General features: G+C 38.3%; 1 protein-coding gene across 11 annotated transcripts in view; it reads left to right on the top strand.

Moving 5' to 3' along the window:
* The window catches only part of LOC126095728 (anaphase-promoting complex subunit 4), a 135818-nt gene that overhangs the window by 80787 nt on the left and 33416 nt on the right, over positions 1–21615 (top strand). For all 11 annotated transcript variants that reach the window (XM_049910496.1, XM_049910491.1, XM_049910495.1 and 8 more), the window contains 2 exons: positions 2001–2185; positions 16328–16451. In XM_049910496.1, coding sequence (XP_049766453.1) covers positions 2001–2185; positions 16328–16451 — 309 coding nt within the window. The remainder of the gene's footprint in view (positions 1–2000; positions 2186–16327; positions 16452–21615) is intronic.

Here is a 21615-nt window from a genome sequence, read left to right as displayed (position 1 = left end):
TCTCCAGTGTGTGGTATCAGTTTATCATTTCAATATTGTTGTTATTCTATCCTGGACTTCCTATTGTTCGATATGCAAATTTTAGTCATTTAAGAGATAATGTTTCAAAATTGCTGAATTCAAATGTTGTATGTAACATTGAGGAAGAAATGGTGTTTATGTTGGTGTGCACATGTCCAGGATGGAAGCTTCTGTAATTAACTGTGTTTGAAAACTTTGTTAAACCCTACTCTCTCCAAAACACGGTTAGTCAACTGTCGCTAATACCTCTGAGATACTGATAAGTTACTGTATATATTTTATAACTCGTTGAAATATTCTGAATTTGTTTTTCAATGTCTAGTGTTGTGTTGCCTGGTTTTCTATTCTTAAATTTTTCTACTGCTATATTGTTGTTGTTGTTGTTGTTGTTATCTCACAATTAGTACACTTGAACAGCATTTATGCCAGGAGGTGGAAGATACACAGTAATAACAAATGCTGATAAAAAGAACACATCTGTTGTAGAAAGTTGATATGGAGAAGATTAGATTAGATTAGATTTACTTTCATTCCAATTGATCCGTAGTGAGGAGGTCCTCCAGGATGTGGAACATGTCAGAAAAAAACAATATATGACAAATATTTACAACTAAAACAAATAAGCTAATGTACCATTCCACAGGTCCCAAGTGGAATGATCGTCATTTTTTAATGAACACTAAGAGTCATTTTACAAATACTAATGCACTGAATTAAAAAAAAAATGTTTATTTATTTATTTATAAGGTAATAAACATGTAATACAACTACTGTAATACTTATTTACAATGAACACATTACTGCACTGAAATGGTGCAGAAGTTAGATTATACTTACACACACACACACACACACACACACACACACACACACACACATTTTCAATGAACACATTACTGCACTGAAATTGTGCAGAAGTTATGTTGTACTTATATACAAATCAGTTGGTTTTACTAAGAAATTCATCAATGGAGTAGAAGGAGTTGGCCACCAATAAATCCTTAAGGCGTCTCTTAAACTGAATTTCATTGGTTGTTAAGCTTTTTATGGCTGCTGGCAAGTTATTGAAAATGTGTGTTCCTGAATAATGCAGACCTTTTTGTACAAGACTAAGTGACTTTAAATCCTTGTGAAGATTATTCTTATTTCTAGTATTGATTCCATGAATTGAGCTGTTGGTTTGAAAAAGTGATATATTTTTAATGACAAATTTCATTAAGGAATAAATATATTGGGAAGCAGTAGTTAGTATCCCCAGTTCCCTAAACAGGCTTCTGCAGGATGTTCTTGAGTTCACACCACATATAATTCTTACTACACGTTTTTGTGCCCGGAAAACTTTAGCTTGGCTTGATGAATTACCCCAAAAAATAATCCCATATGACATTATGGAATGAAAGTAAGCATAGTATGCCAGCTTTTTCATTTTTATATCCCCTATGTCTGACAAAATTCGCATTGCAAACAGAGATTTGTTAAGACGCTTCAGCAGTTCTGTGGTGTGCTCCTCCCAGTTGAATTTATTATCAAGCTGTAACCCCGAGAATTTAACACTGTCCACTTCTATCTTCTTGTCATCGTATGTTGGGACACCCCTTACAAGTTCTGAACTGCATGTAGTGTGTTTTTTCAAAGTTTAGTGACAAAGAATTGGCTAGGAACCAGCGATTAATGTCCACAAATATTTTATTGGCTGATCTTTCTAAGACTACACTTGATTTGCTATTTATTGCAATGTTTGTATCATCGGCAAACAAAACAAACTTGGCATCTGGTAATGTTACTGATGAAAGGTCATTGATATACACAAGAAAAAGTAAGGGCCCCAAAATGGAACCTTGTGGGAGTAGCTACTCTTGAACAAAGGAAAAGTCACAGTACTTTTGGTCTTTAGAGAATTGTCTATACTCAAATTCTAGTTTATACATCTGACAAGTAAATATCTCTAAATTACAATGTAACTATCCATTTTCATCCAGGCATTCTTTCGCTGGCTGTATCTTGCTATTCTGAGACTGTCTGAAGAGCGCATCCCACCTGAAATATCTAAAATATCACAGCAAGAACTAGCATTTATAGCAGATTTCTTGTATAACCTTGATGATCCATCAGAAAAACCTGGAAGCCCTACTGCTACACCAGGAGGCTCAAAACGAAAACACAGGTATTGTTGATAATAATCGATATAATTTTCTTTCATTTAACAAACTTTTGTTTTCTATGTGTAATTTAATCCAATTTTGGCAGTATATCACAATTCAGATATTTTTTTCCTCTGTGTTGTAATTGTTTGGATAACCATTCTTATGAAGCTGATCATTCTTCGTAATCTCACTATAATTAAGGAGTAAGCACATTGGTGATTGACTGTAAGAAATGAAAGATGTGTGTATATCTTCACGCAGTACTCATATGCCCCGCTTTCGTTGCGTTAAGACTTCTACTTAGCTGCACTGCCTCAGGAAATAAAAATAAATAGAAAATGTACCCAAGGTAACACCTTTACCTAAAAGTCAATGGCAGATTCCAGTAATTGAGCTTCCTTTTTCCCCATGAAAGATGCCTATCCTCAATAGTTCAAATTTATTCTGTGTTTCACCTGTAGACTTTTATCTAATTTACCTGTGTCTAAAATCGGACATTTCCATAACATGTGCTCTTCCCTACCCCCCCCCCCCCCTCTTCCCCGGCCCCTTTTCTCTTCTCTTCCCATTACAGATTCCTCTCCTGTGCAGACCTTGTCATCTCAGAATAGCACTTGTGACCCACAACCTCAGTTACTTGCTGAGTGTATTCCAATCTCTGTCTTCCTCTGTAGTTTTTGCTGTTCACAGATCCCTCTAGTACCATGGAAGTTATTCTGTAATATCTCAATTGACAGTATTTTCTGTATGTTCTTTTCTTCCCTGGTTTTGCAGGGAACCATTTCATTCCTTACATTATTAGTCCATCTAATCTTCAACATTCTTCTGTACCACCACATCTCAAATGCTTCGATTCTCTTCTGTTCCAGTTTTCCTATAGTCTGTGTTTCATTACCATATAACGTTGTGCTCCAAATGCACATTCTCAGAAATTTCTTCCTCAAATTAAGGCCTATGTTTCATACTAGTAGACTTCTCTTGGCCAGGTAAGCCTTCCTTGCCAGTGCTATTTTACTTTTTAGGTCATCCTTGATCCATCCATCATGGGTTATTTTGCTGCCAATGTAGCAGAATTCCTTAACTCTGTCTTCTTCGTGACCCCCCAATTCTGATGTTAAGTTTCATGCTGTTCTCATTTCGGCTATTTCTCATTAATAGTTTTCAGGCAAACCTCCACATACTGCTACCATAGTTTTCTATTGAATATTTACAGGCAATAAAAACCTAACCACAAAGTTCACAGCTCTTGAAGAATAGTTAGGTACATATGGAGCAGACGTTGTCATTGTTTTAACACATGGCCTTATTGTGTAACATTTGACAGATGCATTGTTGTTGTTCTAACCAACACAGGTTTCTCGTCTGAAACTCGGCCATAGATTGACTATCTCTGGACCAAAAATCGGGCCCTTACATATCTTCACAACAATGGATGCTGAGACTACACATTGTTCGAAGTTAAATTTCGTCTGAGACTTGGTCGTAGGCTGACTGTCTAGGGACCAAAAATCGGTCCCCTATGTATCCCCACAATAATATGTGCTGAAACTACACATTGTTCGAAGTTTAATTTACAGAAATTACAATTAAAACTTAACTCATTAAATTAACTGGATACATCGAAAAATTCCTTCCTGTTAACAGTTTCCTCTAATACAAGGTTTAGTCCAAGTTATTTGTTTAAATGATGAAATAAACATATATAGTTATGTAAACAATTCTTTTAACAAAACTGTTAATTGCTTTGGAATTAATTAAGGGCTGGTTTTGCTAACAGGTTTTCGAATAGAGCCAAATAGATCTTTTAAGAATACTACTGTTTCATCTCCCAGCTGTTTATAATTAGTACAGAATTTATATTTGTTTATGTGTCAACAGTAGAATTTAAGTTACGATTCAATTACTGATTTCACCCTATAAGAGAAGATACTAACTAGGAATAGGCAAAATAAATTATAAAATCAATGGGGGACTATTTTACCTCTGGAATATTTTACCCAAGAGGACGCCATCATCATTTAACCATACAGTAAAGCTGCATGCCCTCGGGAAAAATTACGGCTTGTAGTTTCCCCTTGCTTTCAGCTGTTCTCAGTATCAGCACAGCAAGGCCGTTTTGGTTAGTGTTACAAGCCCTGATCAGTCGTCAATCATCCAGACTGTTGCCCCTGCAACTACTGAAAAGGCTGCTGCCCCTCTTCAGGGACCACACATTTGTCTGGCCTCTCAACAGATACCCCTCCGTTGTGGTTGCACCTACGGTACGGCCATCTGTATCACTGAGGCACGCATGCCTCCCCACCAACAGCGAGGTCCATGGTTCATGGGGAGGGATCCCTGTCTTACACCCTTTTTAATGCGAGCACTTCGTTCTTGGTCTTCCATTCTTATTGTTCTCTCTTGGGTCTTGTACATATTATATATTACCCATCTTTGCCTGCAGCTAGGTGCAGGAAAAAATCAGTGTTATTTTATGACCAAAATTGGTGTTAGTTTTTGCTCTTTTCGGGGTTATTTATCTGTGTTATCTTCTGGCAAGCTTTTTCTATTATCAGTTATCTATTTTTGTCATATTTAACCATTTTTCAATGTTATATTGAAAATGGAACTATTCCTAAGATAGGGTGGACCAAACATGACACAAGTGTAGAGAAAAATTATTTTAACAAAAAAATTTGACACATATAATTATTTAAAAACAAATACCAAAAGTAAAAATAAAAATAACAGTATGTTGGAGATATTTTATTGATGACACGTTTTGCACTTCTTCATATTGTTCTTGAACTGTGGAGACCACAGAAGCCGGTCTCTGGGGCTCTAGAATGATCTGAAGATGCTATAGAAGCCCGAAACGTGTCATCAAATAAGTATCTGCAACAGAGACTATTATTTCAATTTTTAACATTTGTATGCTGTTGCTGCGTCTGGCCAGAATTATTTGGAGTGATACACATATTGGAAATACTGCGAAAAAATTATTTATCAGTGATGTATCCAACAGATTAAAAAAATGCAGAACTACCCATTTTTCAGGTCCACAATCTGATTTTGACACTCGACAATTTTCTTTTCACCAACTTAAATATTTATATTAAATGGTTGAAATTTCTTATGGAATAGCTGTAATGAAACTTAGAAGAAAATCTTTTATTGTAAAGGAAAATCTTTGCCTTTGCAGTGCTATTGTTAATAAATAAAATGTCTTCGCGGCATCCCTAAGAGATTTTTCTGTATGAATGTCGCCAAGAAAGCTTGAAGGTTATTTCTTTTTTAAGTATTCTTTAATAACAAAATATTTATAAACATTTACGAAAGGTATTTAACTTCGGTTAAAAATAAGACAAAATTTAATTTTCTTAATTTTTTTAAATGTTCACTCACATGTTGCTTGGAAACAAAGTTTATAATATGTTTAATTACAGGTTTTGAGTTTTAAATTCTATTTTCCATCAGTAACACAGTCTTTTTATACAAAAATACTTTCTTTTAATGTAGTTACACATGTATACAATTGATAGTAAGGCTCATTTATGTATTGCATTTTCAGCTGTTTTTACCTAGATCTGGACAAATGGGGTAAAACAGGCGAAACAGAAATCCATCCTCAAACACAAGAAGCATAGTTCATCCTTAAGGCAGAGAAGTAAAAACTAGTAAACATTTGAAAAAGTGAGAATATGCATAGGTTTTTTTTTTTCAAACAAAGATAGGTCTACAGTAGCACTAAGGAAGGTACACTTTCACTCTGTAGACAGTTTTTCAAATGACAGCATTGTAATTATTTCAATGTCGTCTTCAGAAAGACTGTGCTGCCTATCTGTCAATACTTCGTTATAGTTTAAAAACAGCCTCCCGCTGTCAACATTGGAACACGGGAACCAAACAACTTTCAATGCTGCAGCAGCAAATTCCTGATTGTCGACTGAACACATTTCACTATGACAACATGTCCCGACTGTATTGACATTTGCTTTTGAACAAAATTCTGGACAGATTGATTCCCCTTCAGGGTATCTGCAGTCCTAAGAACAGTCATACCAGGTGCTGGCTGTAAGATCTTGGCCATTTCAGAGTTAATAGGATTGAGAATTAGTGTCCTTGGATCGAAACAAGAATCCAAGGCTTTGAAAATTGATTGACTTGGATCTGTGGCCTTGAGAGCCGACAATCTTGTTTGGAGGTGCAGTCTAATTTGCTTCAGTCCCTCCTTAATTTCTGCCTGAAGCACTTTCCTCCTGATCGTTTTTAAAATCTCACTGGTTTCATTGCAAAATATTCCTTTTCCCACAATACTGAAGCATACTTCAAAATGCTTCAACTTTGAATAACGTTCATGTGAAGTTGGATGCTTTGAAGTCCCTAAGTAGACAGCCATGCTCATCAAGTCTCTGGCTTGTTCTTTAACAAACATGTCCTCTGCAAGAATCCAAGTTACATTATTATCTGGCAGTGAAATAATATACTCAATGCCTGCATTCGATAGCTCTTGCGTATCATCACTGTGGAAGAATTCAATCATTACCTCAAAATATTCTGCTACGTAAATGGCTGTGGAGAGCCAAGAGTTCCATCACGCTAAAACTGGAAGAGGAAAAACCTTTGGATTTCTATTTTTCTCTTTAAGAAACTGCAAATATAAATGTCTTCCTGCTGTTTAAAAAAGAACTCTTCAAATAACTGATTGTAGTATTTAACTTACTAAGTTCCTTGCAATAAATGTTAGCAATTAGATTAATTTTGTGTGCCCAGCATTGAACATGGATTAATTTATCACCTGTTATTGTTTTCAAGGAGTCGACACATTTGTTCATATTCCTAGCACTGTCACTCACTACTGCTTTAACATAGTCATACTGTGTATTATAGGTTTGAAGAGCCCCCAAAATAGCATGAGCACATTGTGTCGAGTTTGCTGCGTCGAGAATTTTCACACTTGCCACAAAAAGTTTCTGCTCATTCCAAACTTCAATAGTTCTCAACAAAACAGCAAAAACACAACAGCTTCTTTTGTTAGTGGTCTCATTGGCTAATATAACATCATCTTTCTCAGCTAGTTGTTCCATTACCTGTTTTCCGTTGCTGTTTTATTGAAGTCACAATAGTCTCTCTCATTGTTTTAACAAACACATGGGATGTTACCAGCACCTAAAAAGAACAGTCTGTTTTAATATGATACTGTTCAAGATCAAAATAGGGGAAACGGGAGTAATTGGAACACCGGGTTATTATAACAATGACCTGTAAAAAGTAAACCAAGCAAGTTGAAGGTACCAAGAAGTTGTTATGGATTTATAACAATCAGCTCTTATGCCTAAATTAACACCATTATTTAAGATTTGCTAATTAGACTTTGGTGAAAATTCAATGGTATGTAGTGCTAAGGTTAGGTACATTTCTAACAGCTCAACAAAACATACATTCATTATAAGTATGAAGGAGTGGGTCACACTGTTCCAATATCCCCACATGTGGTAATTAGAACTTACAGTTGCAGACTTAAAATTATTTTTTTTAACTATTAATGTTTTGCCCCTAACATAAGATGCAAAGATGAGAAAATTGGGAAAGTCTGAGCATTAATATAAATTTTAACTGAAATATTTAGGTTGCTTTGGTTTGAAGTTTTGCAAGTATTTAAAGAGTATATAACAATACCAGAGAAGGAAAGTTGCTACTCACCATATAGTGGAGATGCTGAGTAGCGATAGGCACAACAAAAAGAAATTCACACAATCTCTTTTTGTTGTGCCTGTTGCGACTCAGCATCTCCGCTATATGGTGAGTAGCAAGTTTCCTTCTCTGGTATTGTTACATTCCATCCTGGATTTTCCATTGTTTAAAGAATATATATTAATTTCTGTTCTTTCACAATTTCTCTCCCTTTTTTTTTTTTTTTTTTTTTTTTTTTTTTTTTTTTTTTTTTTTTTTTTTTTTTTTTCCCCGCCTTGAAAGCTGCTGCCAATTGTAGACTGCTGCTTTATTGAGAAACTAGCCTGCTTCAGATTGTTGCCCTTACGTTTTTCGTCCGCCGCTTGTGGTCTCGCGGTAGCGTTCTCGCTTCCCGAGCACGGGGTCCCGGGTTCGATTCCCGGCGGGGTCAGGGATTTTCACCTGCCTCGAGATGACTGGGTGTTTGTGTTGTCCTCATCATTTCATCATCATCCAGGAAAGTGGCGAAATTGGACTGAGCAAAGGTTGGGAAATTGTACGGGCGCTGATAACGCGCTGTTGAGCGCCCCACAAACCAAACATCATCATCATCTTACGTTTTTCAGTCTACACAAGTTTCACTAAAGAATATTTATGCTCCCATAAAGCTCTCATAATGCAGAATTGACAAAATACTATAACTTATTGGGAGCATATAAACCATAGATTTGAAATTCTTGCACCCTTTCATCAGTGGTTACTGTAGGCTTCGGCATTTTCACAGTACACACATGTTCGTTGGTGAGTCTAGAATAAGAATACAATGGGGAAAAAACCCAGCAGATGATAAAAATGAGTATGCAAAAGCTTTGAAACAATTGAAAAACGCACCACAAACAAGACATAGTCAAGTTAAGTGTACCCCTACTCTAACTCAAGACTGCTATGCGCCTTCGTAAATCTGGCAGCACCAGAAAAATTTTTCCGGTTAGATTCTGGTTCATTCTCTCACTACTTATACACCAAACAGCCATACTCCAAGTAGCCAGAAGTGAGAGTTGGCACTGGTTATATGCGATTTTAGCTCTTGGCATGTGCGGCAAGCTGTCTGGTAACTGCTTAAATGAACCTTATTTCAATGAAATTTGAAAACAATCATATCGATATTAATTAAAGTTTTCATAAGTTAATACGAGCAGAAAAATACGCACTCAGCCTTGAATACCACAATTCTGTTGGCATTGCGCACAATATTGTTTATTCACAAGGGTTGGCAGCAAGCATATGCAAAACAATTGTCCTGCCAATGAATGATCTCTGTAAACTTGACAAATGGCTTAAACACAAGTATGTACAATATTAACTTGGTTTACATGCTATCACAGAGTACACCATTTTCTTTGTTTGGATGATTTGAGAATGGGTTCTGATACGTGAAACTAGTCATCAATTAAACAAAAGTAACTGAATTTTGCAGCTTTGGCCATCTTCTACATCAAACTAGTTAACTCAAGTTGCTGTTCTGTTATTACTCCAGCTTGCTGGAAATCCAAAATGATGAATTTTATAGCTGCTTGTTTCCGTTGCAGAAATTAATGCTGTCCTGTAAGATACCTGCCTCACCAGCCATTCAGAACTCATCACATATTCAAAAATAAACACACAAATATTTATTTCATTCTTCGATCTCTAATCAGATGGAACTTTTAACATCATTTATTGCAGAACATACTTGTATTACAATTTCAGATTTTTTCCTTTACTTTTACTGTAAAAAGTGGTAGAGTCATAAGCTCAATGATTGATGATGGTGTTGGCAGTGTTCACGCCCACCTCCTTCCAAATACTTGCATTACATTCATAATAAAAGACTCAGACTGTGTTGACAATGCTATGATGGAAAAAAATATATATTAGTGTGCAGCGGTACACAAACATACATCCATTCATATCGTACAGCATGAAACTATCCATCATGTTACGTACACTCTCACAAAAGTCGATAGTCAAAAGGCCACTAGTGAGTCATAACTGCAAAAAGTAATGCGACAGTTGAACATGGAACATTTCAACATTAAATATGTCACTGACATAATTCGATTTATGACACTTCTTACGAGGACACAGAGAAATTTTGTTGAAAAACACCAATTTTGCTTTACTTGCTTAAAAATCACCGAACTCGCGTTACTTCCTTAAAAACTGCTGAATTCGTGTTAATTCCTTAAAAACCACCAAATTCATATTATCGTTTAAACGAGTTTTTCCTGTCCCTACCTATAGCTTACCCCTGTTTTTCTCAGAATTTCGAACATCTTGCACCATTTGACATTGTCAAAGGCTATCTCCAGGTAGCCAAATCCTACGAACGTGTCTTGATTTTTCTTTAGTCTTGCTTTCATTATCAACTGCAGTGTCAGAACTACCGTTCCTCGTGCCTTGACCTTTTCTAAAGCCAATAATTATCTTAGTTCTCTTTTGATACAAGAGTTTTAAATTAACCATGCCAATGTAAAATTGTAGCAACAATAATATTTTTCAGTTTGTTTAATTCTAAAAAAAATCATCAAATCTCCAGTTTTCAAGAAGGGACGTCGAACAGATGTGCAGAACTATAGACCTATATCTCTAACGTCGATCAGTTGCAGAATTTTGGAACACGTATTGTGTTCGAGTATAATGACTTTTCTGGAGACTAGAAATCTACTCTGTAGGAATCAGCATGGGTTTCGAAAAAGACGGTCATGTGAAACCCAGCTCGCGCTATTCGTCCACGAGACTCAGAGGGCCATAGACACGGGTTCACAGGTAGATGTCGTGTTTCTTGACTTCCGCAAGGCGTTCGATACAGTTCCCCACAGTCGTTTAATGAACAAAGTAAGAGCATATGGACTATCAGACCAATTGTGTGATTGGATTGAGGAATTCCTAGATAACAGGACGCAGCATGTTATTCTCAATGGAGAGAAGTCTTCTGAAGTAAGAGTGATTTCAGGTGTGCCGCAGGGGAGTGTCATAGGACCGTTGCTATTCACAATATACATAAATGACCTGGTGGATGACATAGGAAGTTCACTGAGGCTTTTTGCAGATCATGCTGTGGTGTACCGAGAGGTTGTAACAATGGAAAATTGTACTGAAATGCAGGAGGATCTGCAGCGAATTGACGCATGGTGCAAGGAATGGCAATTGAATCTCAATGTAGACAAGTGTAATGTGCTGCGAATATACAGAAAGATAGATCCTTTATCATTTAGCTACAAAATAGCAGGTCAGCAACTGGAAGCAGTTAATACCATAAATTATCTGGGAGTACGCATTAGGAGTGATTTAAAATGGAATGATCATATAATGTTGATCGTCGGTAAAGCAGATGCCAGACTGAGATTCATTGGAAGAATCCTAAGGAAATGCAATCCGAAAACAAAAGAAGTAGGTTACAGTACGCTTGTTCGCCCACTGCTTGAATATTGCTCAGCACTGTGGGATCCGTACCAGATAGGGTTGATAGAAGAGATAGAGAAGATCCAACGGAGAGCAGCGCGCTTCGTTACAGGATCATTTAGTAATCGCGAAAGCGTTACGGAGATGATAGATAAACTCCAGTGGAAGACTCTGCAGGAGAGACGCTCAGTAGCTCGGTACGGGCTTTTGTCAAAGTTTCGAGAACATACCTTCACCGAAGAGTCAAGCAGTATATTGCTCCCTCCTACGTATATCTCGCGAAGAGACCATGAGGATAAAATCAGAGAGATTAGAGCCCACACAGAGGCATACCGACAATCCTTCTTTCCACGAACAATACGAGACTGGAATAGAAGGGAGAACCGATAGAGGTACGGAAGGTACCCTCCGCCACACACCGTCAGGTGGCTTGCGGAGTATGGATGTAGATGTAGATGTAGATGTAGATGTAGATGTACATTTGTTAGTGTCATAACATACCATATCCTTTGTACCAGTTACACATATGGTAAAATTACTGTCATGCAGCTTTACGCTTTCTAAGTGCAGATCTATGACTTTTTTCCTTGTTTCACCACACTGCTAATTGTTTACATTTTGGGGAGTATTAGATAACTTACTTCCATGGGGTCTGCAAGCAAATGTATGTTGAACTTTGATGACAAAGATTTTCAAATATTCAGATATTTTCAACTGCAGTTTCTATCTCCCTGATGCTGTTCACAGGATTTGTGAACCTTATTAATTGATTTTTTTCCCGTATTCCGTTCTATTAACTGTATTTGATAACCAAAGATTAGTTGCTGTCAATTATCATTGGATGTTCTGTCATGTCAACAAACATATGGATTGCTGTATTTTTATATTGTGGGCCATTTTGCTTTTGTATCAGTACACTGTTTACAAAGTTTGTTCTCCTTCTTATTACTTATTAACAGTACACTGCATCTGTTTTTATCCACTAAATAAATGATTTTTATCCAACCTGCAGTTTTTTAACAACTCTTTCCACTGTAATCGTATTTACCGTGCAGATCTGTGTTTCGGAAAATTTAACCCACAAAAGACATATACTGAATAGATGACAGATACTCTTAAATTTTAGTAATATGGATAGTAGAAGCATTGAGCGTCAATAGGTACACAAAAAAGTAAAAGATTGTGTAATTCTCTATCTTTTGGATGAATCGGATTCCTTAACAAGCTGGAACAATGATACTTTGCCACGATTGCAACTGGAATTCCCCATCACTCCAGATGTGGTTGAAGAAGGCACGGAGGTGGTGCTGATAATTCACTGACAGATGTTTAAGCATTGGTGAATGGATACGTTCTGGGACAAGGGAGAGTTTGCGTTGGTGCTTCCCACAGTGTGCCCCATATGCAAGAGAATGGGGTCCTGCAGTGCTCTGTTCTGAGTGTCCCACTATTATTAATTGCCGTCAATGGTCTTGCGCTAACAGTAGGGTCCTCAGTATCTCCCCTCCTAGATGATGATGATTTTTGTATCTTTCTGCTCCTCTTCTATTGGTGTGGCTGAGCACCGGTTACAGGGAGTCAGACAGAAGGCACAGTCATAGGCCCTTACTCATGGCTTTCAGTTTTCAGCTGCCAAGACTTGCGTCATGCACTTCTGTTGTCGTCGTACTGTCTACCCCCGTCCAGAACATTACCTCAGTGACCAACTATTTGATGTAGTGGAGACTTACTGCTTTTTGGGACTGGTCTTTGACACCTGCTTAACTTGACCTCCCCATCTTTGTTACCTTAAGGACAAGTGCTGGCAGCATCTTGGTATTATTCAATGCCTGAGTCACACTGACTGGGGTGCTGATTGTCCTACATTGCAGCAGCTGTACAAAGCCCTCGTACAGTACCGTATTGACTATGGGAGCTTGGTGTATGGTTCAGCACCGCCCTCCGCACTGCGTCTGCTTGACCCTATCTGCCACTGCGGAGTTCAGCTCGCGACGGGAACTTTCAGATGAGTCCATTGAACATCTTTCTCATGGAAACTGGCATTCCTCCTTTGTGGCTCCGGCGGCAACTATTGCTTGTAAATTATACCATCCACATTCATAGTTTGCCTCGCCATCCAAATTACAGTCTCCTTTTCCCTAACACAGTGCTTCATCTCCCGCAGTGAGAGCCCAGAACTGGGAATCCCCTTGCTGTCCGTGTCTGGTCACTTCTCACTTAACTCGACAATTTCCCTCTATCACCTTTCCTGCGGGTCCTTTTACATACACTCCATGGTCGATACCTTGACCACAGCTTCGTCTGGACCTATCACAAGGCCGAAAGACTCAGTTCCACCTGAGGCCCTCTGCCGGCAATATTTTTCTCTTCTCAGTGAGTTACAGGGCTCAGAAATAGTGTACACTGATGGATCAATGTTTGATGGTCTTGTTGGCTTCGCTTACGCTCATGTTAGACATACTGAACAGTGCATCTTGTGAGATGGCTGCAGTGTTTTCACTGCAAAGGTGGTACCATCTATCACACTCTTGAACATATCCGCTCCTGTGCTGGTGAGTCCATCATCTGTAGTGACTCCTTAAGCCATCTACAAACTCTCAACCAGTGCTTCCCTCAATATCCTTTGGTAATGACTATCCAGGTGTCTGTTTATGCCATTGACAACCGTGGACATTCAATGACCTTCATTTAGACCCCGGGACATGTTGGAATGCCATGCAATGAACATGCTGACAGTCTAGCCAAACAGGCTGGGTCTTCCTCCTTAAACTTTTCGTGATCTGGGGTATTGAATGGCTTACCATCAGTACACCAAATACACTCCTTGTTATCAAGGAGACAATGAATGTGTGGCGGTCATCCGTGTGAGCCACTGACAGAGTCTCTGCTGTTCTTTGCCAGCTCCACATTGGCCATACTTGGCTAACACATGGTCACCTCCTCTGTCACGAGGACACACCTCGGTGTCACTGTGGCTCCCATATGATTGTCATCCACATCTTGTTAGACTGCCCAATTTTAGATGCTCTGCGGTGGGCTTTTAACATTCAGGCAACAACGCCTCATCGGCTAATTTAGCTTCACGTTTTATTTGTGAGGGGGGTTTTTGTCATATAATCTAAGAGTGGACATCTGGCCGTCTCACCCAGGCCTCCATCCTCCCTCCATTTTACCTCTTCGTCACTCCTTCTTTGCATTTTGTTGCCTTGGTGTTTGTCTTTTTTCTATGTGTGTTCATCTCACCTTGTCTTTTAGGCTGGAGATTTTAGTGTGTTACAGAGTGGCTGGCTCATCCATTTTTATTCTTTTGATCAGCCAGCCCAGGCCATCTGCTATATGATTTTAATACCTTCCTCCACTTTTCCTTTTAGCATACATTTTCCCTTTTAGTTTGTTTCTTTTGTTTTCTCTTTTGGTGTGGTTCCCCGTTTGTCTTACACCCTTTTTTCCCCCAACTCCTTTTGGGAATTGTTTTACCTTGAGACTTATTTGCATGAGGAAAAAGGGACTGATGATCCTGTAGTTTGGTCCCTTTAGACCCCAAACCAACCAACACACACACACACACACACACACACACACACACACACACACACACACACACCTGCTTCATGCATTGTGCTGGCTGAACACATGACTGCAGTTCAGCAGTTGGCCTGAGGTGAGGTGAGAGTTCGTGTCCTGTGGGTTGGATTGAGGGACAACTGAGGTGGAAGGGAGGGTTGAGGAGTTGTGGTTGACAGCTGATGGCTCAGAGGGAGAGAGCAGATGTATGGGATAGCAATGTAGGAGGAAAAGGCAGCAGGTGTAAAGCACGTGGTGGTGGTGGTGGTGGTGGTGGTGGTGGTGATGATGATGATGATGATGATGATGATGATTAGTAGGTTGGGAAGGGGTGCAAAAGAGGGAAAGGAAAGAGTGTTGGGTAGACAGCATGGGTAATTGGAGATTGAGGCCAGGAGGATTATGGGAGTAAATGATGTGTTGCAAGAATAATTCCCATCTACATAGTTCGGAAAATTCGATGCGGGAAGGAGGGATCTAGATGGCATAGGTTGTGAAGCAGCTGTTAAACACGGCCATATTGTGCTTAGCAGCATGTTCAGTCACTAGGTAGTCAACTCTGCTCTTTGCATTCCTATCACATACAACTGCTTCCTCTCCCTCCAACATTAATATCCCATGCGCCTGTTGTCTTTCTCTGAGTCATCAGCCATCCCTCCCCAACCCTCACTCCCGCCTCCTTTCTCCCTGTACCCAGCCCATCTGACACATCGCCTCGCCACTGTCTTCCTGTCAAACTGCTGTCATGTGTAAATTATTTGCATTCTGCCACAACTTTCCTTAAATTTTGTACTATCATTTTAGAGTCCTAAAAAAGATTTTCCAAATTATAAATACAATTTGTCATGCTGGGTATGTCTGGTAGTTTTCTGTGCCTCTTACCAGATCTGTTTAGATACAAAAAATGACATTGGTGATGGTCATCTTAGCACTAACACTAATTTGCCGGTGCCCTTCTTGCCTGAGCAGCTCTCGAAGGTCTGTGTTAGCATATTCCACAAATTTTTCTTCCAAGTCATTATAATACCGTCTTTCAGCCACTAAATTTTGATTCTTTTAACTGTGATCCATCAGTAACATACCAATTGCAGAAGACACTTTTATGTCTACAACTACATAGCAGGCTTAGTAGAATGATACAGTATTAATGGAGTATTTCATATCTGATATGTCTTAGAATGCTCAAATCATTAATAGTGTCTACCTGCCACCACAAATATTTTTTTTTTCACTGAAAGTAGTAGCGCTTGCATAAAATTTGTGTACTCTAGCAATTAAAACTCTTTTTCAGATCATCTGATGCCCACCAATCTGCTACATATTTATTTCTATTTCAAGTTTTCCACTTTGTAATGTTTCCCTGTCAGAATGAGTGAACAGAACTTGTCAGAACAAATGTTAATCATAAAATATGAATTTTCATATCTTCTGTGACTTGTATCTAACTGCAATTTATTTTGCTTGTAGTATCATTACTTATATCAACTTCACATACTCTGTAGGTTCAACTTAGAGCGTCTGGGACAGTATCTGGTAGACTCTGAGCTGACATGCCCACCACCAGCAGAAGCAACTGCATGGGCAAGATTTCTTGCTGGAAATCCTGTAGTAGCTGAACACCCATCAGTTAGTATATATTTAAATAAATAGTCTTATCAGTCATTTACTGGTATAGTAAGTAAAAGCAGGACAAACATAATTATTAAAATGCTTAAGAAATTGAAATTCGTTATAGTTTGCAATTTCTTTCTCAGTTTTGTTTTAGATGTTGTTACAGAGGTAATACTTTTGTCATCTGCTTTTTTATTGCTTTTACTGTAACGTTCTAAGGTTGTATTTTGCAAGCAATTATAGTATATCTGAATGACTGTTAACCAGTCATGTTGTTTATATTGTTAATGATATCAGGAGGCTACAGGGACTGTGTTTTAATATATATAGTTAGTGATATTGGGAGCCTACAGGGACTGTATTAATTTAATATAAAGAAAGAAACTCCATTGAAAATTGATCATATAGATTTTTGGATTGTAAAGCCCTGATCCATGGTAGTTTGAATGTATTGCAGGCAAATACGTTGACTTCATGTTAAGCACTTGGTATGTACGTTGTTACGTATTTATACTTTCAAGGACTTGGAAGAGCAGTTGAATGGAATGGACAGTGTCTTGAAAGGAGGATATAAAATGAACATCAACAAAAGCAAAACAAGGATAATGGAATGTAGTCGAATTAAATCGGGTGATGCTGAGGGAATTAGATTAGGAAATGAGACACTTAAAAGTAGTAAAGGAGTTTTGCTATTTGGGGAGCAAAATAACTGATGATGGTCGAAGTAGAGAGGATATAAAATGTAGACTGGCAATGGCAAGGAAAGCGTTTCTGAAGAAGAGAAATTTGTTAACATCGAGTATAGATTTAAGTGTCAGGAAGTCGTTTCTGAAAGTATTTGTATGGAGTGTAGCCATGTATGGAAGTGAAACATGGACGATAAATAGTTTGGACAAGAAGAGAATAGAAGCTTTCGAAATGTGGTGCTACAGAAGAATGCTGAAGATCAGAAGGGTAGATCACATAACTAATGAGGAGGTATTGAATAGAATTGGGGAGAAGAGGAGTTTGTGGCACAACTTGACTAGAAGAAGGGACCGGTTGGTAGGACATGTTCTGGGGCATCAAGGGATCACAAATTTAGCATTTGAGGGCAGTGTGGAGGGTAAAAATCGTAGAGGGAGACCAAGAGATGAATACACTAAGCAGATTCAGAAGGATGTAGGTTGCAGTAAGTACTGGGAGATGAAGAAGATCTATGGTGTGTTGCTAACAGGCTATTTTTGTAAAGGGCAAACCACAGAAGCAGACTTTCCTGATGAGGTCATGTGTAGTATTCAAGGTTACACATCACCTGGAGTTGTCTGTGCAGGACACAGTCACGTGCTGCTGCTTTGGACTATCAGATTTTGCGTCGCCCCCTATGTTCCTGGTGTGCACCCAGTGACCTATTCCTTTTTCCTCAGGTGAAGAGACATTGTGAGGAGCCATTTCCAGAAAGACAGCAAGATAATTTTTGAGGTGAAACTTATACTAAATAGCAAAAATGCATACTTGTACAAGGATGGTTTGATAAGTCTGGTAAATTTTCATGAAAGAATGGAACATTTCCGTTGCACCTTCATGGTTGGTAAGCTTGATTATTCCAAGGATCGTATAAAGAATTTCAACAATGTATAGCATACAGCCATTGATATCCATATGAATTGACCAGTATCTCGACTGTGAGTGAAAATGGAGAAAACTGAGTTTTGTGATGTTATTAAAAATTTTATTTGAAGGATTGGACTGCCACACTAATCAAAACAGAATTAGATGAAGTTCACATGGTCTCTGCACCTTCATTAGAGAACATTTACTTTTGGATTAATGAATTTTATAAACATGGCCGAACAAGCACAAAAGACAAAGCATGCTCCAGCCATCCAATTGAGTTCACCACATGGGAAATCATTGAAAAAACACAGTATATGGTAATGCAAGGCTTCCAAATAAAAACTTGTGAGACAGCTGAGACTGTAGGTGTCTCAGCTGAGTGCGTAAAATCCTACATGGAGAATTATCTGTGAGTAAGTTGTTTGCAAGGTGGGTGTTGCAATTACAGTCGACCAAAAGCACATCTGACATGGCACTTCAACACAATATCTGGCGATATTTAATCACAGTCTGCAAAACTTTTTGTGTCAATTTCTGATTGTTGATGAAACCTGCGTCCATCATTACATGCCAGAGCCAAAACAATGGATGAAACTGGTGAAAGTGCACTGAAGAAGGCAAAGATCATTTTGTCAGCTGGTTATGTGATGGCCATAGTTTTTTGGAATTCCCAAGGAATAATCCTCAGAGATTACTCAGAAAAAGACAGAACCATAACTGGGCCATATTATGCTTCATTGTTGGGTTGTTTGAAACTTGTGTTGGCTGAAAAAAGATAAAGGTTGGCACAGGAAAAATTCCTTTTTCACCAGAATAATGCACTATTCCATAAATGAGCGATAACAGTGGTGAAAGTGCATGAATTGGTCTTTGAATTGGTTCCTCATCCACCCTATTCAACAGACTTAGCCTCAAGTGACTTCATTCTGTTCCCTAATGTGAACTTTGGGTAGTGAGGAAGAAATTCTCATCAAATGAAAAAGTGATAGTGATGGTCAGTTATTTTTCTGTGGAGTGTGAAACAGCCTATTTTTTCAGTGGGATGAGAAAGCTGGGTTATCGCTGGCCCAAGTGTATATGCCTCAAATGATACTATGTCTAGATGTAAGGTGAGTTGTTTACAAAACAAAACGTTTCTCCTTGCCTTTTCACCAATCTTACCAAATCATCCTCATACATCCAAGGTCTGTTCCAAGTCATATATAATTGCTAAAAATGTATTGTACTGGAGGATCAACATGTATAGAAGAAGTAACATCACCCATTCCTTATTTGATTACTTTTATGTAATTAAGTAGTTAGTTAGGACAGTTACATCACATTTAGGACATTGATGAACAAAACAGAATTAAGGAATCAGGCTCGGAACCAACTCATTCCTCACCATTGTGTAACTAATGGACACTATATTGTAGTAGAACTTAAAACTAAATTAAAGAAATATCTCTTTGGCAACTCTTACCACTCCACTTATGATTAGCTTCGCAGAAACTTATACAGTTAGAAGTTTAGTGTATATTATAATTAAGAGTAGCACTATAATACAATGAAATTTCACAGTTTTAAGTCATTTATTGTATTATGCTTAATTAACATGTAAATTCTTGTCTTCTTTACACATGATACCCCTTCTATAGGATCCATGTACTACGCCTAATGTAATTAAGCAAGACTTTGTAGTTCATACAAAACATTCTTTTTATTCACATTCTGTGTGTGCATGAGAGAGAGAGAGAGAGAGAGAGAGAGAGAGAGAGAGAGAGAGAGATTCTCATCATGCTCTCTGTTACACCAAGAAAGAATTCAGTTACTTATATCAGTATTAAGAGAAGGAAAGTTGCTACTCACCATATAGCGGAGATGCTGATCCGCAGATAGGCGCAACAAAAAAACTCTCACAATTAAAACTTACGGCCATTGGCCTTCGTCAACAATAGACAGCACCCAGCATAGTTAATGTTAGATTAAGTAGTGTGTAAGCTTAGGGAGCTTTAATTGTGAGAGTCTTTTTGTTGTGCCTATCTGCGACTCAGCGTCTCTACTATATGGCGAGTAGCAACTTTCCTTCTCGTAATATTGTTACATTCCATCCTGGATTTTCCATTGGCCAGTTACTTATATAGTTTATTTGATTTCTCATTTCATACTTTTGCTCCTGTTTTAAATTTTTATGAGCATTTATTGACGTGTATTGTGTGTACCTTGGTAAGCAGAAGTTTTCGCTATCATTATGTTATTGTAGCCTTAGTTTTTAAATTCATTTCTATATTCAGGGTGTATACGACCTGGGACAACCAGGAGATCCGGGAAAAACCCAGGAATTTTTTCATCCGGGAGAAAACCAGGAAAAACCTGGGATATTTTTAGAATTCCGGGAATTTTTCATTGTTTGAGTTTTCAGTTAAATTTTTGTAATTTTGACTGGTAAGAACCGATACTCTAACATAGGATATTACTATATCCCACTACTGCAGAATAATACTTCAACAATAAAACATAAATGAGAGAAAAAAACTAAAATAACTTAAATTGCAAAGGAAATGCGCCGTAAACAACTACTACACACAGTGCTCATGCAAGCGTCTGCCAATTGAAAATGTGTCAAAGGCTTTAGGAAGACTATGCAGGGCTTCGTAACAACAAATTGCCTCCAATGAGCGTGAAGTCGCAACTGTTTACATTCAATTTGTTTTAGCAGTTACGCATGGGCTCATGCATATGCACAGTTGAGTCACATTTGAGTAGTAGATTCTCCCCCTTCTGGCTACAGGAATGTGGCTGTTGGCTGTGCAAGCAGTCGCAGCAAGCAGCTAGATGCTACCGGGAGAAGGGGGCACCAAATTCATATTCTTGAGGGAAAAAAAAATTGTTTCACAAAGTGCCTAGCATCCAGCGCACGTTTGTCTATCAATTATTCATATGATTTTGAAACGCTTCCCTGTTGGCTTTTGAACACATTTTAAGTTGATTTCTGAATGAATCAAGAGTTGACTTTTGAATGCATGCACAGTGTACGTGATGTCTCTGTCAGGAGAATCCTCGTTGCATCTAGAAATACAGTTTCCGCAGACAAAAGGGGGCGGGGCAATACGAGCTGAGGCAGTAAAGCCGAACGGATGAATGCCAATCGTTGTCTGATTATGTGGTTGATTGGGTTTACGAATGATCAGCATTGTTATAATTACTAGCGAAATCCATAGATTCAGACTACCAGAATGGAAATAAGCGACTAACAGGAATAACAGGTGTGAAAGATTACGTATTTTCTTCTCGGTGTATCCAAGAAAATGAAATTTTGACAGAAAATTTTTGGCCAGATTGCTACACTAGTAAGAACAAGCTGTACAGTCCCCGGCTAGCAGACGCATAAGTTCTATTCTAGAAGTAACGCGGAAAACGTGTTGTTCGAACGCGTAATAACGCCTAACCGGAAAATATTTGTGGGATAACTAAACATGTGATTCTGACAGGGTTAGTGAAGTTAATCAGCGAACAAATTTTGACTATGACAGCAATAGGTACAGAATTGGTGATGACAAGGTTGTTAGAACGAGGAAGGAGAAGAAACGGGGACATCACACAA

This window comes from Schistocerca cancellata, chromosome 8 (assembly GCF_023864275.1).
Source record: "Schistocerca cancellata isolate TAMUIC-IGC-003103 chromosome 8, iqSchCanc2.1, whole genome shotgun sequence".
In the NCBI taxonomy this organism is placed as follows: Eukaryota; Metazoa; Arthropoda; class Insecta; order Orthoptera; family Acrididae; genus Schistocerca; species Schistocerca cancellata.
This window is presented reverse-complemented; position numbering and strand designations above follow the sequence as displayed.